Source organism: Aquarana catesbeiana, linkage group LG01, assembly GCF_042186555.1.
Source record: "Aquarana catesbeiana isolate 2022-GZ linkage group LG01, ASM4218655v1, whole genome shotgun sequence".
Taxonomy (NCBI): Eukaryota; Metazoa; Chordata; class Amphibia; order Anura; family Ranidae; genus Aquarana; species Aquarana catesbeiana.
Window position 1 is genome coordinate 964,873,283 of NC_133324.1, and position 26,501 is coordinate 964,899,783.

The 26,501-nt window shown below is 45.3% G+C and overlaps 1 protein-coding gene across 1 annotated transcript; it reads right to left on the reverse strand.

The window, feature by feature from the left end:
• Positions 1-9,961: 9,961 nt before the first annotated feature.
• Positions 9,962-24,652, reverse strand: LOC141122129 (E3 ubiquitin/ISG15 ligase TRIM25-like). The gene is made up of 2 exons (XM_073611953.1): positions 24,559-24,652; positions 9,962-13,399 (listed from the first exon to the last, which is right to left on the reverse strand). Exon 2 carries the CDS (start codon positions 13,395-13,397, stop codon positions 11,655-11,657), a length of 1,743 nt encoding a protein of 580 aa, XP_073468054.1. The 5' UTR covers positions 13,398-13,399; positions 24,559-24,652; the 3' UTR covers positions 9,962-11,654.
• Between the last annotated feature and the right edge of the window lie 1,849 nt (positions 24,653-26,501).

Genomic DNA, 26,501 nt, shown 5'->3' on the forward strand with positions numbered 1-26,501 from the left:
TCTGCAACTACAGGAAACGTTTGGTTGAAGTTATTGCTGCCAAAGGAGGTTCGACCAGTTATTAAATCCAAGGGTTCACATACTTCTTCCACCTGCACTGTGAATGTTTACATGGTGTGTTCAATAAAAACATGGTAACATTTAATTCTTTGTGCGTTACTATTTTAAGCAGACTGTGATTGTCTATTGTTGTGACTTAGATGAAGATCAGATCACATTTTATGACCAATTTGTGCAGAAATCCATATCATATATTTTTATTGCAACTGTATAAGAAAGGGAACTATACAGTTCACTATGAAGGAGCTAGTTATTTTTTTATATATATGTACCTTTAATTATTTAGATTATTAGTATACTAACTTCACAATCCCTCATTATAGTTCTTCCACTCCAAAATACAAAGCCATGGTTTCCAGTAATTTACTACATTTTTTTTTGAAGGATTTTTACGCATGATTTAAAATATAAATTATATATCTATATCTTTTGAAAATTGCAACTGAATATAATTGTATATATTATCAATGAATCTAAGCTTTTTTTCTCTTTCCCTTTATCATGATCTCCTGCTTTAATTTTCCCTCCCCATCTATTAGACAAGCAGGGGTTTTATAACTATTTTTTATCTGCCAAGTTCAAGTTCTAAGCCAGGTGTTCTATTAATTATTTGATACAGGAGATTTGTGTTTATTTTCGTACATTATCACATGGGCAATCTAGTTTTTTCATTATGCTGTTTCACTTGAGTATTAGGGTTGTGCAAATAGTGGGGACATGTGGATTATGATATCATCTGTTCATAAGGTCAAACACGAGGCACCTTAACGTAGGGTGTTTTTGAATATGAAAAGAAGACAAATCAAACAGATAATGAAAAAAATACACATTCTGTTTATTATCATAATGAAAAACACAAATAAATGTATTCAACTTTATTATTGTAAATCATTTCTTTATTCAGTATAAACAATCCTGCATAGTATACAACTCTGGTGAACTCCATGCCCAAGAGGGTTAAGGCAGTGCTGGAAAATAATGGTGGCCACACAAAATATTGACACTTTGGGCCCAATTCGGACATTTTCACTTAGGGGTGTACTCACTTTTGTTGCCAGCGGTTTAGACATGTAATGGCTGTGTGTTGAGTTATTTTGAGGGGACAGCAAATTTACACTGTTATACAAGCTGTACACTCACTACTTTACATTGTAGCAAAGTGTCATTTCTTCAGTGTTGTCACATGAAAAGATAGAAGAAAATATTTACAAAAAATGTGACTCAATTTTGTAAGATACTGTATAAGGAAATAAAATTACATCATAAAAAAAATTTCATGATCCACATGAAAATAAAAATTAATTGTGTATACCCACTAATATCCATAATCAAAAAGCGTAGAACCTCCCTGGACTCTGTACATTGTACATAATACAAACATGATAGATACAATAAACCTATTTTAACATCAATTTCCTTATAATAAATAATTTTATAAATAACCTTAAAAGTTCATATAAATATACTAAAGAGTATATTAATATTGAAATCATAATTAACTAGCCACTGACAGAATTTTATACAATCAAATACATCCATAAATACCATAAGTGGGACATTATTGGTGCGTGGATCTGCAGTAGACATGTGCAATTTGTTTCGTATGAATCAAAAATTCATACGAATTTCCGAAAATTCGTATATTCGGAAGCATCCGAAATACGAATATGCAGATTCCGATAAGCCCCCCGCCCGCAGACCCCCACAACCACCGGACAAGGGTTGTGGGGATGAGGCCCTTGTCCCCATCAACATGGGGACATCCTCCCCATGTTGAGGGCATGTGGCCTGGTACGGTTCAGAAGGGGGGGGCGCTCTCTCGTCCCCCCCTCTTTTCCTGCGGCCTGCCAGGTTGCGTGCTCTGATAAGGGTCTGGTGTGGATTTTTAGGGGAACCTCACGCCATTTTTTTTTTTTTTTTTGGCGCGGAGTTCCCCTTAATATCCGTACCAGACCTGAAGGGCCTGCTAATGGAATTTTGGGGGACCCTCACGCATTTTTTTTTCAATGACTTTTATGTGTATTGTCGGGACCGACAATTCATTAATAGCCGGCACTAGCGCTAGTACTTTTAAATGACTTTTTTTCCTTTAGAAATTTTGCTCTCGGACTGTTATAAACACGGGAAACATGCGCCCCTTTACAGGCATACTATAGACACCCCCCAGGTATGAAATTTAAAGGAATATTACACTTTTATTGTTTCACTTTAAGCATTATTAAAATCACTGCTCCCGAAAAAAACGTCCGTTTTTAAAACTTTTGTTTGCATTGATCCATGTCCCCTGGGGCAGGACCCGGGTCCCCAAACACTTTTTATGGCAATACCATGCATATAAGCCTTTAAAATTAGCACTTTTGATTTCTCCCATAGACTTTTAAAGGGTGTTCCGTGGCCTTTGAATTTGGTATTTTTTGCTTTTTAAAATTCATCATAACTAACGTTCGTAATTGTTACTAAAAGTTAACAAACCTTAGTATTTCGTACGAATCCAAATTGAATTTCGGACACGAATTACGAAATACGAATTAATTGTAATATGAAGCGGAACAAAATGAAACAAATTTATTGACGGCGCACATGTCTAATCTGCACTGTGAGGGAGCCATCCCCAAAAACTTTCAAGGACAACAGAGTAGAGAGTAGAGAAAATGTAGAGAAAATGGTGGCGATCAGATACAAGAAGCACAATATCTGCCTCAGGATGCCTATAAATGTATGTCAATGTAATAATATAACATTAGGATACAGTCAGGTGTGAGTACATATGTTTATTACTAGGAACCAACTCAAATTATTCCTGCCTCTAAGGCAGTCAATAAGAAAATCGCCGTTGTTCTCTATTTCCTCTTTGATGTCCTTGACCGTTTTTTGGGGATGGCTCCCCAGCACTGCAGATCCACTCACTACTAATGTCCCATTTATGGTATTTATGGGTGTATTTGATTGTATAAAATGGTATATATGGTATCATGGTATCCACTGATATGAAATTTGTATTTATTACTCATATGTCAGTTTGCAGTTCAGCCACAAGATGCTGCCACCTCCTATAACCACCGCTGTTCCGTCTCTACATTTTGAATAATGATCACCCTTTTTCAATTATTTCCTACTATGATTTGTTTTGGGGATATTTTTTATCTCTATATTTCAAGTCATCTGCTATAAATTCAGTATTATTATTATCAGATATATAAATCCCTTTGGAGATATATCGTTTCCGGTTCGGAAGTTTACACTTCCGGGTCCTCCGATTTCCGCCTGTCCATTTTTTCTGTTCTTATAAATACACGTCCATTTGCGTCACAACCTAGCCCCTGATGACGCATGTTGATGACGAAACGTTGGGCGACTAGACACTGGCGACGCAGGACGTGGTTGGACAGTGACACGGCGGCCATCTTTGTGGTTAGAAGCGCTGGACGCTTCATACTGCTGTATACCTTCTTACTAAATGTGAGTGGCTTTTACCTTTTATACAATAAAATATCCTTGTTGATGGAATTTGCGCAATGAGCGCTCTCTCTCTTTACTCCCCACATACCACGTTTCTTGAGGTGCATACACCCACTGGATTATACTTGGTTCTTAATCCTGTCACAAGGAGGAGACCTTAAGCCTTCCATGTAGTTCAGAGGGGAATAAATATGTTTATGTTACTCTACTGGAGGATCGTTGGTCTATCCCAGGAAGATTGCCTCTCGCCATCTGTTTTCTACACATGTGTATAACCCATACACTGATGGTAAGGGTCAGTTTGTTTGGGTGTTGGTGATGGTGTTCACATCTCCCTTCTGAGTGTTCTTTCATTATGGATCTCGCTAAGTAGAGTGTTACCATTTCCTTCTGATGAAGAGGACTTTGTTCAGCTATCTTTATTTCTATTGGGATATTATCATTTAGTTTTTAGCGCTGCACCTTTCCTCCTAACAGCGCATAAATACACTACATAACAACACAGTTCCAAGCATACAAATAAATTACATTCATGCTGCGGTATGATGCCTAATGAGTTGCGCAGAGTAATAATACCCCCGAAACATCACATCATGCATGATGCCGCATTACCTAGAAAATACATGCCACGAGATATCAAGTCATATACTGTCAAATTGCATTTCAACAGGCAACGGGTGTGATGGGGGAGAGAGGTGGGGTAGGGGAGGGGAAAAAAGAGTTCACAGGCCCGAAGCTTTATTGAGCGGCCAAAGGATACGTAGGGGGAGGGGAAATCTTCAGACCTCCTCTTCCTCCTTAAAGTTCATCAAGTGATAGTCTCTGAGCAGACTGTGAACCAGTCTATGACAGTCCTTAATGGACATCCTCTCCCACTGGTGGATGAGGCACTTTCTGGCGCATCACAAAGCATCCTTAGCCACTTGCCGACCGCCGCCTGTACATATACGTTGGCAGAATGGCACGGCTGCGCAAAGCAATGTACCTGTACGTCTCTTTGAATTTGCCGCCAGGCGTGCCTGCTGCGAGCTCCGTGACTGTGCCAGCGCCCGCCATCGTGTCACGGAGCTGCAGAATGGGGAGATGCCAGTGTAAATACAGCATCTCCCTGTTCTGCCTACTGACAGGACACCGATCTTCTGCTCCCTGTCATCGGGAGCAGTGACCAGTGTCGTGTCACTGGTAACCCAGCCCCCACACAGTTAGAATCACTCCCTAGGACACACTTAACCCCTTCAGCGCCCCCTAGTGGTTAACCCTTTCCCTGCCAGTGTCATTTACACAGTAATCAGTGCATTTTTATAGCACTGATCTCTGTATAAATGACAATGGTCTTAAAATAGTGACAAAAGTGTCCGATGTGTCCGCCATAATGTCGCAGTCACGATAAAAATCGCTGATCGCTGCCATTACTAGTAAAAAAAAAAAATTATTAATAAAAATGCCATAAAACTATCCCCTATTTTGTAGACGCTATAACTTTTGCGCAAACCAATCAATAAACGCTTATTGTGATTTTTTTTTACCAAAAATATGTAGAGTACATATCGGCCTAAACTGAGGAAAAAATTTTTTTTAATATATATTTTTGGGGGATATTTATTATAGCAAAAAGTAAAAAATATTGCTTTTTTTTCAGAATTGTCGCTCTATTTATGTTTATAACGCAAAAGTAAAAACCGCATTAGGTGATCAAATACCACCAAAAGAAAGCTCTATTTGTGGGGAAAAAAGGACGTCAATTTTTTTTTGGGAGCCACGTCGCACAGCCGTGCAAATGTCAGTTAAAGCAACGCAGTGCTGAATCGCTAAAAGTGGCCCGGTCATTTGGCAGCCAAATCCTCCGAAGTGGTTAAAGCAGCACAGCACCCGCCAGGCGCTGTCAATGTCCTTCTGTGAATGAGTTCCACAAAAGAGTCCGTTCAACACACCGAAGTTCATACACTGTTTAGTGCAGTTCATTGGGCTATAGCCTTGAATTGGCGATCTCCCACAGTTCCTTGGTCTCAGGTTGTTCAAAGAATGGAGGCAATAAGACTTATGGAGAGGATACACCATATGGTCATGGACACAATGCACATATTTCATAATAAGTGGTTGTCCTGGTCATCGCTTTAAAGTCTCCCTGAGTAGAGGGATAGGCCAGGTCGCATGGATATACATGTTAACATCAAGTCTATATCTCTGAACATTAGTAATTCTAGAGATTAAGGAAGCCATGGTTCACCTAATATGACATACTTTCTCATGTTAAAACCCACGCTGCTTGCCATAATTGATTCATTAATTCTTATTTACTTATATTTTTTCCCTTATTTTGATCTGATTTTATTTGGTCCCTTTTTTTTTTTGTTTATCCTCCTTTCGGTTCTCTACTGTTTTATTGCATTATTGTATAAGGCTACTGCATATTGTGCAAGGTCCTTTACCCCATGAGGTCCTGACGCCATACACATACAACATACACATATTTGGCCATTTTTTTTCGACAGAATCTAATTAACTTACCAGCATGTCTTTGGATTGTGGGAGGAAACCCACGCAGGCACAGGGAGAACAAACTCCAGGCAGATGGTGTCGTGGTTGGAATTTGAACCAGCGACTCTATTGCTGCTAGGTGAAAGTGCTACCCACTACACCACTGTGCTGCCCAAACTGCAACATACAGTTTGGTGTCCTTGGACGTTTTGTCTCTCAGTGCCTTTATGTTCTATGCCTTAATGGTTGTACATGTTTTTCTTTACTACTATTAATTAAAAAGAACAATTGTAATAAAATTTAAAAAAAGTTAAACATCGGCAAAAAATATTGACTATCGGCGGGAGATGTGGCTGAAATATCGGTATTGTATTAGAACCGAAAAAAGATATTGGTCGATCCTTACTGTAAGCTAACCATTTACTTAGTGACAGGAGCTTTGACTGGCGTTCAGAGAACTTTTTTTTTTATTTAAAAAGTGTCCGAAGCTACATCAGTACCATTTGTTGCATCTTCCTCATCAGTTATAGGAAGATAGGTAGCCAGATTTAAAGTAACATAATTTGATTGTTATATTTGATGGATTATACTGGTACTTGTCAAATCTACTAGAAGACACATGTCTGGTATTTACTTGTACTGCATGTGGTACATACAGGGTCAGAGCAATGTCTAGTACAAGCTCAGTTACTTTGTCTAGCAGCAATGTGCTGGCTCGCATACAACTGGGGGAGCCTTTGATCACAGGGTCCAGTGAAGCTTCTAAAGACATCACAGGCCTCAGTCTCCAGGTAGCTGGGTGAGTACACCAAACGGGAGTATAGTCCTGGATGTACTGCTGTGAGCTCTCCCAAATAGGGCAAAGATAAGTCTCCAGATTCAACATGGCAAGTACTCACTGTGTCCTGTATACTGTGTTGCCACCTACCGTACCAGTCAGCTTCTGTACTTGTTGCTTGTGTCCTGAATCTTCAGATGAGCTTTCAGCATGCTTACAGGAGGCTAGGCCAGAGATCCCTGAGCCCAAGCAGGAGCTGGGACCCCAAAAAAGAATTCTTGGGAATTGCAGGTACAAAAATTGTTTCCAGGAACAAATGGAAGCTATTCCAGGCCTCAGTCTATTTATACCCTTCTCAGCCCCCTGCTGGTCACTCACTCTTGTGACCATGGATTGGCTGAAGAGGCACAGATATGCAGGCCAGGGTCTAAGCTCTTCCACCCACTATATCCCAGTTCAGTGGGATGCAGGGCAAAATATCTAAGCCCGCTCCAGCAGAACCTAGAACAGACACTAACAAACGACTGCTGCCCTCCCTTAGTATAAGGAGGTCAAAAAGTAAATGTACCTAACACCAGTAGTTACTAATGGGTGCTACACTGCAAACCTCAGAAAGGCATGTAATTGCCATACATTGCTTGGCTTTTCACATTTTTAACTCGATCTGGGGTTAGGTGACGGATTCCATGTGAAATGCAGTGACCCAGGAAGATCACTTTCTCTTGGCAGTATTGTAGCTCAGCTTTGCTAACTTTAAAGTTACTGTTGTACAGAAACATGAGAAGGCTTAATCTTTAAAACTTCTCCCGACTGCTGCCCACTTAAACTTCTATAGGAGTGTAGTCTATGTTTGCTAAAATTTGGCTCAGAATGTCAGCTCCTAAAAGAGATTAGTAGGAACTGTGTCTGAAACTAACGCTTTAGTGACAATTTCTGTTTGCTGTCTTAGCCTGAGTTTAACCCCTTAACGCCAATGCCTCCCGGCCCTTTAAGAGGTTTCTGATGCTGGGAGGCAGGGTTTCTGATCATGTGACCGCCATGATTGCCTGTCACAGTGGCCACATGATCACAAAGCTCCCAATCGCAAGTAGAGATCAGGAGCTTTCCGTTACCTGCCCGTAACTGTGCGGCATGCGCTCGGCACAGCTCTGTTTACCTTGTGGTATGGATATATAAGGCATCTCAGCATTAAGGCCCACCCGGCGGGAGGCAACATATATGCAAAGCAGAGGCACAAAGAGGTTAAGTGGCTTGGGCTCAACCAAATGAGTAGAGGTCCCGGTTAGGCCAACGCCAGAGATAACATTTTCAGATAATAATCATGGAGGTAAATCATCTGTATCAAAAATTGATTGTCTTGCGCCGATGGATAGACTGCAACAAGTTGCTTTGTGATAACAGGGGCATTTTTTTTTCATTTCATCTTGCTACCTCAATTTAGAAATCATGGTTTGCCCCAGAAGTTCAGACTCTACAATATATACGGTATCTTTCTTTGGCCAAAGCTTCAAGTTCAGAGAGATCTAGTTTTGCATATGTACTTATTTATTAATGCCAATCCTCTGTTTCTAGGATATGAGCCAAATCCCTCTTAGTAGGTTGATATGAGGCTGTTAAACCTCATCTCTGTACTGCTTCTTGTGCTTTTTTAGATGGACCTCATAAAGCCACACTGGCAGCCACATAAGGGGGTGGGTGTCCTCCCATACAGAATGTTCTGCTCAAACATAATAAATGTGGGCGGCACTTTTACTAAACATCTTACTCAGACCAGTTTCATTTGCTAATTTAGCTTCTGTCTCCCATGTGCAAGCTATTCTCCATGTTCCTCCACTGCACAGTAGGGGGCCATAATCATGCAGAAAAGTTGGGCAAGCTTGTAAATCAAAAGTCCTTTCAGATTTTAAAGGTTTAACTGTTCCCTTAGTCCATTCTACCCATTTATCCAGGGACCCAGTATAGGCGGAACCGTACCTCCAGTTCGTATATTCTCTAGAGCTCATCTTGAGCTGGACATTTTCTGAGGGTCTCTTACCCTTCATTCCCTTACTTAATGTAATGCCCAAAATGACTGGGCAGTTCTCTCTTCTCTACTTTTGCCTCTAAAACAAATAGTACAGCAAATCTGCAGATTTACAAGAGTAGTCTCCACTTACCTATGTGGATAGAAGGGGTTTATGACAGAAGACAAAACACTCGCTAAGAGACCGTCCTTGTCTCTTCTCTGTGGGTTTTATACTGACCCAGGTTGCCCATAAGGGGTCAATGTAGGGAACTGCAGATAATTTTCTCTATCCACACATGATCCAGGCCATGAAGGGGGACACAAACACATTCACACACACATTACCCAACCACGAAAGTTCAAGAGTGGGTCTGGTTTCCTTAAAGCGGAATTCAACCCACATTTTTCACTCCTCACCATGCAGCACCTAAAATGAATTGCCATTTTTTTTCAGTTCACTTACCTGATTTATGCCTATATTTAATTTCACATCCTTCCCAAGGAGGCCGCAGACATCATTTAAGGTTTTGCAATGGCTCCTGGGAGATCTTGGTCAGCTTGGCATGGTGTCTATGCAAATTCTTAGCCAGCTTGGCATGGCACGGCTCCAGTAGCATTTAACATTGGCGTCTTTGGAAAATCTTGGTCAGCTTGGTATGGCTGTGCTATGCCAAGCTGAACGAAATTGCACCGCACTGCACATGCGCGAGATCGGCAGGTGCATGCTAGGTAGTCAGCATGCACGGAATCCAGGAAGAAGGACACTGTGGCTTCAAATGCCCACACTGGAGATGGCCGCGCTGTGCAGAAACATCACAAAGTAAGAAAACGATGCTGCACAGATAAAAAACTGGACATAGTTTACAGCATACCTTTGTTACATTACACGAGCCATGAGTATTCTAGGGGTATTTTTATCTTGAAGTCAAACTTCGGCCAGAACTCTGCTTTAAGAACCAACAGATAGGACAAATTAATATAAGCAAGCATAAGGACAGCTTACCTAGCCAGCGATTAGAGGTCTGCATTCCAGATCGTCCCGATCAGAGTGCAGCCCCTGCTGGAGACTCTGCTACTCCTGACTGGCTCGCCAAGAAAGTGTTATGGATATTTCTGATTGAGACACTGATAATAAAAGTTAACTCTGCATATGCAGGAACAGATTCACAGGACGCAATCACTGTGTTAAAAATACTTGTTCTCACAATACAGAAGATAAAAAAGGGAGAGGTATGAGATGATGTTAACAAAATCTAGCGAATACAATGATGCCATATTTCATATGTCATCAGCTATGTCTAACAGTGGCAAAACTAAAACCTTGAGAAGGGTTAGCCTGTGTGTTAGGTGAAGGACACTGAAAAACTGCAAGCAAGATTCTCTTCTAATTAAATGAAAAATACAGTGAAAGTCCATGTCAATTCAATTCTTGCCCCCTGTACATCATAACCAATAGGAACAAGACTATTGCTGGCTGTATTAGTAATGATAATTCTAAACACAATCACAGATAAATGCATTTGTATGTAAAGGACCTATGGGGACATTATTATACACAATGAAAATGTTTAATTCTTAAAAGCGTGTGATTGGACTAGTGGTCTTAAAGGCCCTTTTCTTGCTTTTAGCCAGCCCTTGAGGCAATATTCCCCATTGTTGCCGACATAGTTTCTGTCACTGACACCAAGAATTGGGCACTATTCCTCCCAATAACACCAATAATTGAGCACTAATCCTAACATTGACACCGATGGGACACTATTCCTCCGATTGACACCAAAGATGGGGCACTATTCCTCCCACTAACACTAAGGATGGTGCACTATTCGTCCCATTGACACCAATGATGGTGCACTATCCCTCCCATTGAAACCAATGATGGGGCACCATTCCTCCCACTAACACCAATGATGGTGCACTATTGCTCCCATTGAAACCAATGATGGGGCACTATTCCTCCCACCAACACCAATGATGGTGCACTATTCCTCCCATTAACACTAAAGATGGAGCACTATTACTCCCATTGACACCAAAGATGGAGCACTATTCCTCCTATTGGCACCAAAAGATGGGGCACTATTCATCCTGCCGATGCTAGGACATTTTCTTTAGGGGGCCACAGTGTGGCCACACTGTGGCCCCCTAAAGCTTGAAGGACAGTAAACTGGCCCTTTGTTTAGAAAGTTTGGAGACCCCTGGTCTAAACAAAAACTCAATTTCTGATTTTGGACAGAGTAGGGGATAATTAGAACCCCCTGCTTATTTCTTACTGCTATCCAGGGCTTCATTGGAGACATTCCTCTCATTTGCTGTTCTGGTGACATTTTACTAGACACATATAAAGAAAAATCTACAACAGGGATGCAGACAAAAAGAAAAAAAATATGACTGGGGTTCCAGCCTCCCCTACCCTACTGAAGTCTCAGCTGCTGGTACTGAGTCCCCCCTCACTTCCTGTCTGATAAAAGATAGTCAGCAGGGCAGGAAGTGAGGGGAAATCCCTCCAACGGAGCCCAGGATAGCAATAAAAACCTGAAAAAAGGTCTGATCCCTCCCCACTCCAGATTCATTGTAAAGGTGCAGGCTCCGGTGCTGTCATCTCAATTCTGGTTACACTACTTCATGTTTCACTGATGCAGAACATGCAGCCAACTGAATCCTGAACAATCTGGCCTCCTGCACGCTTGTCCCTGGTCAGGGACACAATAGGTAGTGAAGTGAGGTTTAGGATGAAGAGGACGGCCCCAGAGCCTGCAGCTTTATAAATAAATCAGTCATGTTGGTTCTTGTTCACTGCTTTCTCTTCTTGGCTGAGTATTGAACCAATCAGATTCCCCACCCTGGGGTGTCACCAGTCTTTGGGAAGATTTCTCACATCTGATTCTCCTCAGATATCTTTATAAAACCTTTCCATACACCTATCCCAGCATGGAGGGGCTCAGTGAAGGTGGTGGTGAAGGTGTGGAGATGTCGGGTGGGGTTACACAATTCATAAAAGGAGATCCGCCCGGCCTCATAATCCAGATCTATCCTGACTCTGTTACTGGAGACACGGCCGGGTAATGGGGTCTCCTTTCTGTCATGTATCACTAAGTACTCATCACCCCACAATCTCTCCAAACCCCAGGACTTCTTATTACATCCAATCCAAGACTGGACTCCTCTCCTGTCTATACTGGGGTAACACATTCCTACTTTCCAGTATACAGAACCCCCAACATTCACTTCCCAGTAATGTCTCCCTGAGGAGAAACTCTGACTACTTATCACCTGAGGACACTGAAATCTCTCTGGTGTTTCTGGACGATTCTGATGTGATGAAGAGGATGCAGTTTTCATGTCATCTAATATATGGAGATAATTACCAGCTGTACTCACATCCAGTAATATGTCTGTAACCCCCGACACCCCCCATGTTTGCTGTACAGCCCCAATATTTGGTTCCCCAGCCTCCATGAGTGAGTGTTGTTTGGTGGGGGTGAATCTGAGGCGTTTCCTGGATGGTTCCGCAGTGGTGTGACCTTTGCCCTTCGTAGTAGACTGAGGATAGACATGTGTGTCTGTGTATTTCTGGACATTTACCCCAGACATGATATCAGATAAACCTGTGTGTAATGTGTGTGAGATGCCCGCCACATCCAGATCCCCTCCATCATGGAGAAGTTTATCATGTCTCTCTCTGTCCTCATCATCTTCATCCTTAGTATCACACAAGTCACCTGTGTTTGATTCCTGTAGGACAGTCAGTGGATCTGTCATGTTACACAGCTCCTCAAGATAATCCATCTTACAGTACAGCTTCTCCTCCTTTATTTTCAGCTGTTGGATCATATCAGACAGTGATAAATAGACCCGCTCTGCCTGGCCAGAGATCTCACTCAGAACTCTCTTCTCCAGGTCTTCCAGACGGCCCCTGAGGTCAATGAACAGGGCAGTGACCCTCTCTGTTTCATCATCTGCTTTTCCTTGTACTTTTCTCCTCTGTTCCTGCAGACTCTGGACTCTGTTCTCTGTCTCCTCTATCTCTGTCATCAAATTCTGCAGAATATTTTTCAGTTTCTTCTTCTTCATCTCGGAGGCCTCATCCAGAGTCTCCACCTGGTGTTCCCGATGTTCTCCATCCAGCCTGCAGGACACACAGATACAGGTGGAGTCCTCAGAGCAGTAATATTTCAGTAGTTCCTTATGGACAGAGCATTTCCTGTTCTCCAGAGAAGTGGTGAGTTCACATAAGACGTGTTCTGGTGACTTGCTGTGGACTCTCAGGTGATTGTCACATAGAGAAGCTTCACAATGCAGACAGGATTTCACAGCAGGTACAGGAGTGTGAATACAGTAAGTACAGAAGAGCCTGGACTTCTCCTGATCTGGCTGAGCAGACAGGAAATTCTCCACTATGTTACGCAGTGTTATGTTCCTGTGCAGTGCAGGCCGCTCCTGGAACTGTTCTCTGCACTGAGGACAGGAATAACCTCCAGACCCCTCCTGTGTATCCAACACACGTTCAATACAGTCCTGACAGAAGTTGTGTCCACATATCAAGGTTATAGGATCTGTATAAATGTTCAGACAGACGGAACATTCTAGCTCCTTCCTCAGATCAGCAGACGTCATGGCTGAAAGCAGAAGAGAGAAATAACAGTGAAATTCTCTGACACTCATTAAACCTGAGCTCCAGGAATTTAGCCACTTTATAAAATACATGCCATCTTTTTGCTTTATCTGCTATTTACAGCCGTTTTATTGAGCGCCAAGAGTACAGCCATCGGTACTCTGATAGGAGAGATGCTGTCTTCTCATATAGCAACTGCTCTGCTTGCCTCTCCCCTCTGCTGTACATTCACAGAAGACTTTGCATTTTGTTAATGGATCCACATAATACAAAGCAATCTGTGATCGAGAAGGAGGAAGGGAGGAGCGGCTGCCTGCAACTCTGAATCTGCTGGAGCTGAGACCAGAAGGTCCAGTGTCAGAGTGCCAGAAGTACAATGATAACTATGCCCCAGTGTTCAGAAAAAAATGTAAGCTGTAGAAGAGATAAATGCACTGAGATGGGAGTAACTTTGGGCGGGGGGCTTGTGGAACCCAGGTAAGCTGGGTGACCGAGAACCGGTCACCGAGGGTGACCGAGAACCCCAGTCTGATCTGCACTAATCAGACTCACAGTACAACCACACCGGACTCAGCATTTCCTTTTACCCGTTATCCAGGGTCTTATATGTGTTGTTTTTTGTTGAAGGAATGAAGGGACTCATTGACTTGGGATATTAATATTTATGAACAATATCCCTCAAGAATATATAAAGATAAAGTCCACCTTTCATCAGAGACCATTGCTAGATGGTTTGAGGTGGGGTGGGGGTTGTTATGTGTTTGTTAATCCCATTGTTCTATTGTTTGTGTCTGCGTTGGAAGCAACCTATTATGGGATGTATAGGTCTATGTGGATTAGCTGTGAGAGGGGAGGGGGGATTCCTCCAGCAGTCCCTCCCAAAGACGGTCTACTATTTTTAAAGTTGAATACACCTATGCCATGCTACTGGTGGAGGAAACGTTTACTCCGCAAAGAAGGGGGCATTGTCCTCTGAGTGTATATGTCTGTAAATGTGTTCAAATAAAAATTCAATGTTCCAGATTTGCAGCCAAATGAGTCTATGCAGAGCACTGAGAATCTTGGGAGTGGACAGCAGCCAAATAATGGAGAGAATTGTACATTAGAAGTGAAAAGAGGATCTTATTAAACTGCCTGGGAAAGTTTGCTATCTTCATGTGGAGGAAATCCATGAAGACACAGCTGCAAGGCACCCATCTGTCAGCAGGAGGCCAAGTCGGTCAAACTGAGGCTCAAGGTTGGGAGCAGGGACACCAGAGATTCCACAGCCTATCAGTCCTGCTATCTTTGCATGGTTGCCGCCAAGAGACTGGAGAGTTCATCTTACACTCCACTTCAGATTGCTGAAAGACCGAATCACCAGTACGAGACCAAGGGGGTCCATTCCATTGCAAGAGTCTGTCGTCACCTCCTGGGAGTTGGTGACAGGACCACTGGCCCGCCTTTACATTGTTAGCAGAAACTGAGCCATTACGAACAGGACATCTAATGCAAATTCCACGCCCCCTTACCAACCCTAAACCACGGTCAGCACATCTGGACTGCATCCACAGCTTTTGCTAATGCTTTAAAACACCCCTTAATACTTTATGCACTTGATGATTTGAACCTACATGCAGTAAACACGTTGTGACAGAGCGTTGCCCTGCCAGGGTCTAAAAGGATGTTGTGACCCAGAATTCTCATCTGGACGGGTTGAGGGGCTCCAGGGAGCTTGTGACAGGAAGAGGAAACTGGCTTTTCAGTTTCCTCTGTGTTTTCTAAAGTTCGTTTTGGAACCTGGAGCCTGGAGATTTTAAAGTGATCCAGGTGGGATGAAATCTCCAATCCTAGGTCCAGGTATTTAGAACAGCCAACAAACTAATTGGTCAGGTGTGTGCTGGTCTATTAGTAACAACCTGACCATGGTTCTGAGCTCCACCCTGGCAGACAGGAAGTCTGGCCCAGGAGTCAGGAGGGCTCCATGGGGGAGCCAGTGTGGCAAGAGGCTTCTAGCTGTGTGCACCAAGTTGGTCGATAAACAGTCTGTAGGACACAGACAAGGGCCTGGAGTGTAAGATGCCAGAGCGGCGGTGCTGCAAGTACAAGCCAGAAAAGGGCCGAATGTTGTTTATGTTGAAGGAGAAGAAATGCTGAAAACCTCTGCGAGGGAACCCTACGTTTATGTGTGCTGAACCTTCTTTTAAAAGAGAAGTATGTTTTTTTTTAATTTAGTTTCATACTTACCTATGTGGATGCAGCATCAGACCGATGCTGTATCTGTCCCCCGCCGTCTCTGCACTGAGAACCATGCCACCAAACATCGCCGATGGCTCAGTTTTTACAGATCCCTGAGACGAGAGCTGCTGGCTGGCAGTCAGCTTCTCTCCTCTCTGCTTCCCCACGCTCATTGGAGTGCTGAGCTGTGCAGGGGCTGAGAGTTGCCATCTCAGCGGCAGCTGGGGGATCCAGACTTGAGAAGTTGGGATGATGCTCTGCCTCGACTGATGGCAGTGACGTCAGTGGAGAGCGGACTCCAGACCGCTCTCTGCTGAAAACGGGTCACAGGAGTGCAAAACGAATTGCACTCCTGGGACCAGGAGAAGCCCAGCCTAACTTCTCGTTTAATAAAAACGCTTAAAAAGCCCTTAAAAAGAAGAAACCGCGTGTGACAGAGTCCTTAACCGCTTGCCGACCGCCACACAGATGTACGTCAGCAGAATGGCACAGGCAGGCAAATGGGCGTACCGTCACTTTGAATATGCCACCTATTGGAGGCACACGCGTGCCCGTGGGTCCCGGGAACACGATGTTCGCCAGTGGCCCGCGATTACGGTGAGGAGAGGCAGAATGAGGAGATGTCTTTGTAAACAAGGCATTTCCCTGTTCTGCCTAGTGACATGACAGAGATCTACTGCTCCCTGTCATTGGGAGCAGTGACCGCTGAAATGTCAGTGGTAGCCCCCCCCCACAGTTAGAACACGTCCCTAGGACACACTTAACCCCTTGATCGCCCCCTAGTGTTTAACTCCTTCCCTGCCAGTGTCATTTACACAGTAATCAGTGCATTTTTATAGCACTGATCGCTGTATAAATGACAATGGTCCCAAAATAGTGTCAAAAGTGTCCGATGTGTCCGCCATAATGTTGCAGTCACGGTAAAAATTGCAGATCGCCGCCATTACTAATAAAAAAAAATTAATAATAAAAATTCCATAAAACTATCCCCTATTTTGTAGACGCTATAACTTTTGCGCAAACCAATCAATATACGCTTATTGCGATTTTTTTCAACAAAAATATGTAGAAGAATACATATCGGCCTAAACTGAGGAAAAAAATTGTTTTTTTTATATTTTTTGGGGGGATATTTATTAGAGCAAAAAGTAAAAAATATTGCATTTTTTTCAAAATTGTCGCTCTTTTTCTGTTTATAGCGCAAAAAAAAAAAAAAAACGCAGGTGATCAAATACCACCAAAAGAAAGTTCTATTCATGGGGGAAAAAGGACATCAATTTTGTTTGGGTACAACGTCGCACGACCGCGCAATTGTCAGTTAAAGCCACGCAGTGCCGAATCGCAAAAAGTGCTCTGGTAGTGTTCTACACTTGGAGTGAACCCCTTACAGTGGCTTAAAGGGCCCCAACATTAGCCAGCAAAAGAGCAACTTTAAAGACTGCCCCCCCCACCAATATCCCACACACGCACATCCCCTTTTTGTTATTTACTGTAAACAAGGACAGTGCCAGTCAGTTATAGGCCTAGCATAATCGCCATTAGTGCACCCAGGTAGTATAGTTCCTGCAGTTTGGTAGATCAGATCTTATTACTGCCTGCTGCTGCCCCTTCAGGTGGCGTTGTTATTGTTTATTCTGATTTGGACACCAAATGTAATTTTGTGCTTCTTAGTCCTTACTGTTAATCACTTTATATACTGAATTGTGTTATTACCATTTGTAATGTTTGGGGGTTGTTTAGATCAGTATAGTACTCACCAGTGGGTAGAGTCCATGCCAGTTGTGCTGTATGCCCACTTTTATTAAGGAGAAAAAAAAAAACAACACAAATCGTTGCCCATGCAGGGGTTTCCAGCAGCAACAAAAAACGAAGTAAGTCAGATTCAGCCTCCTAGCTCTCTTTAGCAGCACTGCTGCTCAGGCTTTATGCCTCAGTCCTCCTGACCATGTAACAGTGTCCTTTTGTTCCCATACGAACTCTATAACTCTGCTGACACTCTTTCTTGCAGCTCCCTGCCGCTCCAGCCCTCTGTCTGCTCATGACTGCACGGTGCAGACATGCACACTTGTGGCTGCTCCCTGGCATCCACATGGACTACCCGGGAAGGTAGAGCCCAGAACCCTGGCCCTGAGGCTACAGAAAGCCCCTCACACACCTGCATAATCAATGTGCTAGGCGTTCCCAAAACCTGGTCTCAGGATTGGAGATTTCATCCCACCCAGATCATTATGAAATCTCCAGGTCCCACAATGGATTGTTACCAACCACAGAGAAAGCTGAAAAACAGTTTCCTTCAAGTTAAACAAGCATCCTGGAGCCCCTCAACCTAGTTGAGAATCATGGCCAACATACACCATGACAGGGATTCAAGCTGCCATTCCCCCCCCCCCCCCTTGTTTTTACCGGAGGGCAAAATACACAAGTTCCTTCTTTTTGGCACCTCTGTGCCAGCTACCACTTAAAGGAGTCTACTCCTGTCCAACCCTACTCTTCCTAAAGGGGACCTCTACCCAATGTCCCCCATGGTGTATCTCTCTCTAGATCCCATTGTCACTCTATGGGCTCTAATGAGACTTTTCCAACTTTTTTTCTGGGTGTACTTCCATAAATACTTCCTCTGAAATTTTAAAAATTGGTCCCTCTGGTCTTCCCATCAACCCTTCTGCCTCCTTGCTTCGGGTTCCTGGGCTTTACAATACCTCCCTCAGCATTACTATCCTGAGGCTGTAGGGGGCCTATTTCTGTCAGGTTTGTAACTGGATCACCCTTATTTCTGGTACCAGACTGAGCAGTCACCAATTGTTTTCAAATTTTATCCGTACCTTCAAGGCATCTTTACACCAAATTATCACGAACCATCAGTACATTATTAGTTTTATCATAAACAGATACATTCAGGTCAATGTTACACCTTTCAATGTTGTCTTTTCTAGCATTTGTTAGGGCGATGTCTGCAGATGACACACACGCCGGAGGGCGGCCATCATCCACGGGAACCTCACAAGAAGCCACCTCCCTTGGTGTCACAGACTCTGCAGGCAGCTGTCCTACCATCTGACTTTTTCCAACACCATCTGGATCTCTATCCAAATCCAGTACAGATGAGCTCTCGCCTGATCCACATCCGATTTTTACCTTAATTCTCATCCATTCTCAGGGACCTTATCAGTTTTGTAATATAAACTTATTTTTGGGCCGGTGGTCCTAGTCTCTTTAACCACCGCTATTTGAGTAACGGTCAGGACCTCTGCTGTTTTCTGCTCCATTTTCTGGTCCGTGCTCGGTCCTTCCATCTCCCGTGGTTTGTCCACTAGTGCAATAAACGTGACCAAACAACTGCCCAGCACCACCCTGGACCACAGCAGCAGAAATGCTTCCCATCTGCCTATTAGGAGGCATAACCTCTGACAATTTTGACTAATTTTTTTTTTCTCCATAGCCTCTCCCATATACCATATCTTCAAAAATGAGTCTCCAGCAACATACCCAGAGGCACAGACCTAAGTCCTTCCTGGAGACTTTTATGACACTGTGAATGCCGGGAGAGTCATTGGCTGAGACTTGAGAAGTTGCAGTGGTTAAAGGGACATCCTCCCTGCTGGAGGTAACTACAGCCTGGTGCTGGACTCACTCTCCAATTCTCAGGTTCAGCACCAATGAGCTGCTCCAGCTCATTACCAGTGAAAACATCAATTTGATACTCTATACCAGGCATCACTAAATGGCGGACCGCGGTCCAGTTCCATCCCCAGTAGCCATACTACCCAGACCGCAGCCTCGCCAAATAGTTGCCTGTGTGTTCTCTCCCCGCCGCCGGCTCGCCTCCCTGTCTGCTGCCAAGCACGGGACTGTCCCTTTGATAGGGCCATTACACTGTCCCCTCCTCACACTGCCTGTCCTATTCACACAAGATGAGAGGAGCGGCCGCTCTGGATAAAGGGCTGGGCCTTTTAGGTTAGGAAGCGGGTGATGGGTGGGGCGGTCCCAGCAATCAATCACTCACCTTTAACGTGAAAAGTTGTCGGTTGTCCAGGGCTGCCGTGCTTTCCGTCTTGTGTGAATAAGGTAGGGCTTTGTGCTGAGGGGGCAGTCCTGTGCAGGACAGGAGTCTATCATCCAGGGGGTCTATGATGGGGGGCCAGGCTGTGATGAGGGGGCCAGGCTGTGAAGAGGGGGCCAGGCTGTGAAGAGGGGGCCAGGCTGTGAAGAGGGGGCCAGGCTGTGAAGAGGGGGCCAGTCTGAGACGAGGGGGCCAGTCTGAGACGAGGGGGCCAGTCTGAGACGAGGGGGCCAGTCTGAGACGAGAGGGCCAGTCTGAGACGAGAGGGCCAGTCTGTGACGAGGGGGCCAGTCTGTGACGAGGGGGCCAGTCTGTGATGAGGGGGCCAGTCTGTGATGAGGGGGCCAGTCTGTGATGAGGGGGCCAGTCTGAGACGAGGGGCCAGTCTGTAATGAGGGAGCCAGTCTGTGATGGGGGGGCCAGTCTGTGATGAGGGGGCCAGTCTGTGATGGGGGGGCCAGTCTGTGATGGGGGGCCAGTCTGTGATGGGGGGGCCAGTCTGTGATGAGGGGGCCAGTCTGTGATGAGGGGGGAAGGCTGTGATGGGGGGCCAGTCTGTGATGGGGGGCCAGTCTGTGATGGGGGGCCAGTCTGTGATGAGGGGGCCAGTCTGTGATGAGGGAGCCAGTCTGAGACGAGGGGGCTAGTCTGAGACGAGGGGGCCAGTCTGAGACGAGGGGGCCAGTCTGAGACGAGGGGGCCAGGCTGTGATGAGGGGGCCAGGCTGTGATGAGGGGGGAAGGCTGTGATGGGGGGGCCAGTCTGTGATGGGGGGCCAGTCTGTGATGGGGGGCCAGTCTGTGATGAGGGGGCCAGTCTGTGATGAGGGAGCCAGTCTGAGACGAGGGGGCTAGTCTGAGACGAGGGGGCCAGTCTGAGACGAGGGGGCCAGTCTGAGACGAGGGGGCCAGGCTGTGATGAGGGGGCCAGGCTGTGATGAGGGGGCCAGTCTGTGATGAGGGGGCCAGTCTGAGACGAGGGGGCCAGGCTGTGATGAGGGGGCCAGGCTGGGATGAGGGGGCCAGTCTGGGATGAGGGGGCCAGTCTGTGATAAAGGGGCCAGTCTGTGATGAGGGGGCCAGTCTGTGATGAGGGGGGCAGTCTGTGATGAGGGGGCCAGTCTGTGATGAGGGGGGCAGTCTGTGATGAGGGGGCCAGTCTGTGATGAGGGGGCCAGTCTGTGATGAGGGGGCCAGTCTGTGATGAGGGGGCCAGTCTGTGATGAGGGGGCCAGTCTGTGATGAGGGGGCCAGTCTGTGATGAGGGGGCCAGTCTGTGATGAGGGGGCCAGTCTGTGATGGGGGTCCAAGATGAGGGGCCTGCGGCATGCACAGGAGGCTGTGATGTGCAGGATATCATGTGGAGTCACAGCAGAAACAATGTCCACATTATGTTTACACATAACAGCCTCATCCATCATTGAGATTAGCTTTTTAACCTCAGGTATCCCAAAACAGTGTACAGTATATGCGTTCCATTCGCCACTAGTCCTCACCAATCCAATCGCCCGAAGAGACACATAAGAAAAGACGGGATTGGTTGTAGACCCATTGCACAGGTGTCAAGGCTGGGCTCAGCCCTTCCTTCTCTGAGCTGGCCGCTCATCTGTCGGCTAATTGCCAACTCCCATCTCTCCACAGTTACTAAGCTGTTGATGATATCCTGCTCATCAGTCCTGCCTGCTTAAGCCGTCCAGTCCAGAGCTCTGTCTTCACCTTGGTCAACATCACAGAGACTATCTCCTGCAATCCTGTTCAAGACTGGCTTTGCTGACATCCCTTCTGGCTCCAGATCCTGCCTGCTGTTCCACTACATTGATCCCTGACTTCTGGCTTGGCTGACTATCCATTTTGGTTACTGAACTTTGGCTATGTTTGTTCTTTTTACTTTTATTATTAAACAAGTGTGATTTAACTGTACTACTGTCTCGGCCTGATTTCATGGTTTCTGACAACCAGAATGGCATCCCAGTTGTCAAGGGCAACCTCCTAGTCCAACCTACAGAGCTCCCTGGAGATTTCTAGGGAAAAATCTGTGTTGCCTTAACCCCCCCCCATCGCTATGGGAAATGGCCCATCTTTGATCGCAGCTTTTGCTGTTCAAGAACCCGTGGTTTTTGCCAACAGCAGCAAACTTTTCTTTACCATCAACAGCATTTTTAGCTCTAACATGCTTGTCCTAACCCACTACCAGCTTGGACCCTGGGACATTTAACACATTACCTTAGGACCCCTTTCACGCTGGGGCGGTTTTCAGGCGCTTTAGCGTTGGAAATAGCCTCTGCTAAGTACCTGAAAAATTCATTCAAGTGTGACATTTCACACTGGGGGGGCGGTGCGCTTGCGGGGCGTTCCGAAAAGTCCTGCAAGCAGCATCTTTGGGGCGGGTTGAGAGCACTGTATTTAGTGCCCTCAAAATGCCCTGCCTATTGGAATGAATCGGCAGCGGTTCCAAAGTGCCTTCTTTGGGGTTAGAAACGCCCCGCTAGCGACCGAAAAGCTACACCAAAAGGAGCGGCGCTTTAGCGCAAACGCGGCCCCAGTGCGAAAGGGGTCTTGATCACCAACACAGGTGCAGTTTGGACTTTAACCCCCCCTGCCTTCCCACTGTACTGCACAGAAGCAAGTCTTGCTCAGGAGAACATTCAGTGGACCCCCCTGACTGGGGTCACTCCACCATCATCATGGGCATACAAAACAAGGAATTGAAAAACCTTCCCAGCTGCATGTCTCATTTAAAGTCCCAAAAAACCCCCTTACTTTTCTGTGTTTTGTAAAAACAAGGAATTGGTCGCGCACTGGAACTCCAAATTATCTCGATGTCATCTTTATTGTCAAAAAGGGTCAGGCAGATACAGGCAATGGTAGATGTTTCACAAGCGACAGCTTGGGTTGGGTTGTGAACAAGCAAGCTATCGCTTGTGAAACGTCTACCATTGCCTGTATCTGCCTGACCCTTTTTGACAATAAAGATGACATCGAGATAATTTGGAGTTCCAGTGCGCGACCAATTCTTTGTTTTGTTCGTCTTCCACGGTGGTGAGCCGAGGTCTGCACCTGTGATCCATCCTGCACCTGATTTTGCCAGGAGCGGCGTGCTCCTCTTTGTTGTGATATCATCATGGACATGTTTGTCCCTCCCAACGCTTTGCATTGTACTTGGTGATGTAAGCTTTGGATGAAGCTGCTCAGCAATGGAGACCCATTCAGCTTCATCCAAGGCTTACATCACCAAGTACAATGCAAAGCGTCGGGAGGGACAAACATGTCCATGATGATGTTGTGCTAATCTGAAGGCCACGCGAAGTTTGGAGGTCTGTAGACCTCTGCAGACAGTTGACGTCTTCTGCACACTGCGAGCTTCAGCATGCGCTGACCCCACTCTGTCATTCTACGTGGCCTACCACTTCGTGGCTGAGTTGCTGGTGTTCCCAGTTGCTTCCACTTTGTTATAATTACCACTAACAGTGGACCGTGGAATGTTTAGTGGCAAGGAAATTTCACAGGTGGACTTTTTGCTCAGGTGGCCACCTATCCCAATACCACGGCTGAATTCACTGAGCTCCTGAGAGCGACCCGTTCTTTCACAAATGTTTGTAGAAGCCGTCTGCATGCCTAGGTGTGTGATTTTATACATCTGTGGACAAGGAGGGGATTGGAACACCTGAATCCAATGATTTGGAGGGCTGTCCCAATACTTTTGGCAATATAGTGTATGTCAGAGCTATATAAATATATAATAATAATAGTGTGTAACTGTGGGGGGGGAGGGGACATTAGAGTGTAAGCTCCTCTGTACAGAGACTGATGTGACTGTGGGGGGGAGGGGACATTAGAGTGTAAGCTCCTCTGTACAGAGACTGATGTGACTGTGGGGGGAGGGGACATTAGAGTGTAAGCTCCTCTGTACAGACTGATGTGACTGTGGGGGGGAGGGGACATTAGAGTGTAAGCTCCTCTGTACAGAGACTGATGTGACTGTGGGGGGAGGGGACATTAGAGTGTAAGCTCCTCTGTACAGAGACTGATGTGACTGTGGGGGGAGGGGACATTAGAGTGTAAGCTCCTCTGTATAGAGACTGATGTGACTGTGGGGGGAGGGGACATTAGAGTGTAAGCTCCTCTGTACAGAGACTGATGTGACTGATGTGGGGGAGGGGACATTAGAGTGTAAGCTCCTCTGTACAGAGACTGATGTGACTGTGGGGGAGGGGACATTAGAGTGTAAGCTCCTCTGTACAGAGACTGATGTGACTGTGGGGGGGAGGGGACATTAGAGTGTAAGCTCCTCTGTACAGAGACTGATGTGACTGTGGGGGAGGGGACATTAGAGTGTAAGCTCCTCTGTACAGACTGATGTGACTGTGGGGGGAGGGGACATTAGAGTGTAAGCTCCTCTGTACAGAGACTGATGTGACTGTGGGGGGAGGGGACATTAGAGTGTAAGCTCCTCTGTACAGAGACTGATGTGACTGATGTGGGGAGGGGACATTAGAGTGTAAGCTCCTCTGTACAGAGACTGATGTGACTGATGTGGGGAGGGGACATTAGAGTGTAAGCTCCTCTGTACAGAGACTGATGTGACTGTGGGGGAGGGGACATTAGAGTGTAAGCTCCTCTGTACAGAGACTGATGTGACTGTGGGGGAGGGGACATTAGAGTGTAAGCTACTCTGTACAGAGACTGATGTGATGAGCTCAGTGTACAGCACTATGGTATATGTCGGCTCTATAGAAGGATTAGAGATAAGATGGGAGTCTGCTGTGACTTCTCTGTGATGAGATATAAATCTATGCCCTCCCCCCTCACATTATTGATTATTGATCAATTATAATGTGTATTATCCATCAATACCTCCATGTGTCCCCCCCTCCCCCATCCTCTCACCTCTCCATATACAATGTCTCCTCCCCAAACACTAGAGGACCAACCAGGTTTAGCTGCAAGGCAGAGTGGAGGCCACATGTTTCCTGTGCAGAGTGGAGCTCCAGTCTGCAGCCACACCCCCTTGGAATACACTGCTTATGACACACAGGAAGTCCTCCAGCAGACACTAGAGGTCACACTGCTCTGTGAAAGGACTCCAGCTGGGGGCGGCCATTTTTGCGTAGATCAAAGAATATGGTCTCAGTGTATAGCACATAGAATATGATCCTCAGAGTAATATTAGTATTATAAACACTTTAATGAAATGAACTATGTACTAAAATGAGCAAATGATACAATAGTAATTCAATAAATGAATGTATTGTTGGTATATGTAATGTTAATGAATAAATATTAACAAACCAGGGCAGATAATAAAGATACAAATGAATGCAGCTTTGTAATGATTATGACATCAATAAATGTATTTTATAAATACAAGCCGTGTAAGTACCGGAGGGTGATCAGCCTCTTGTAGTCCCTGTACAGCAGGGCTAGAGTGTAACAGGGAGAAGCAGCACAAGGAGCCAATCAATTCACATGCTGACAAGAAGCATGCTGATAGGAGGAGAGAGAATCTCATGTCACTGTCCGATCACAGGTCAGGATGCCCTGGGCTCAGAGGAAGTGGGTTGACAGATGCTGAGACTGAGGACATGGAGGAGAAATCTCTGGATTGAAGGTGAATATGGCAGCTGTTTTGTTTTTTTTTATATGTAATGGGCTATTCATTTTTCCTGGTCAGGATTGGATCAGGTCAGGTTTCCATCAGGATCAGGTCAGGACTGCATCTGTATCAGGTCAGGTTTACATTTGTTTTAGGTCAGGTTTGCATCAGGATCAGGTCAGGGTGAAAAAAGACACAAGTCCAACCTATGTGTGTGATTATATGTCAGTATTACATTGTATATCCCTGTATGTTGCGGTCATTCAGGTGATTATCTAATAGTTTTTTGAAACTATCGATGCTCCCCCCCCCGCTGAGACCACCGCCTGTGGAAGGGAATTCCACATCCTTGCCGCTCTTACAGTAAAGAACCCTCTACGTAGTTTAAGATTAAATCGCTTCTCTTCTAATTTTATTGAATGGCCACGAGTCTTTTTAAATTCCCTTTCACTGAAAAGTTCTCTCCCTATTGTGGGGTCACCAGTACGGTATTTATAAATTGAAATCATATCCCCTCTCAAGCGTCTCTTCTCCAGAGAGAATAAGTTCAGCGCTCGCAACCTTTCCTCATAACTAAGATCCTCTAGATCCTTTATTCGTTTTGTTGCCCTTCTTTGTACTCGCTCCATTTCCAGTACGTCCCTCCTGAGGACTGGTGCCCAGAACTGCTCCAGGTGCGGCCGGACCAGAGTCTCGTAGAGCGGGAGAATTATCCTTTTATCTCTGGAATTAATCCCCTTTTTAATGCCAATATTCAGTTTGCTTAGTTAGCAGCACCTTGGCATTGCATTTCCCATCCTAGATTCCCCCAGAGGTTCTCCCCCCAGTCTATAAATTGCATTCATATTTTTGCCACCCAAATGCATTATTTTACATTTTTCTACATTGAACCTCATTTGCCATGTACTCGTCCACCCCATTAATTTGTTCAGATCTTCTTGCAAGGTTTCCACATCCTGCGGAGAAGTTATTGCCCTGCTTAGCTTAGTATCGTCTGCAAATACAGAGATTGAACTGTTTATCCCATCCTCCAGGTCGTTTATGAACAAATTAAATAGGATTGGTCCCAGCACAGAACCCTGGGGAACCCCACTACCCACCCCCGACCATTCTGAGTACTCCCCATTTATCACCACCCTCTGAACACGCCCCTGTAGCCAGTTTTCAATCCATGTACTCACCCTATGGTCCATGCCAACGCACCTTATTTTGTACAGTAAACGTTTATGGGGAACTG

Excerpts from the sequence above, each read along its gene's own strand:
- LOC141122129 (XM_073611953.1), bottom strand. The coding sequence starts at position 13,397 with ATGACGTCTGCTGATCTGAGGAAGGAGCTAGAATGTTCCGTCTGTCTG.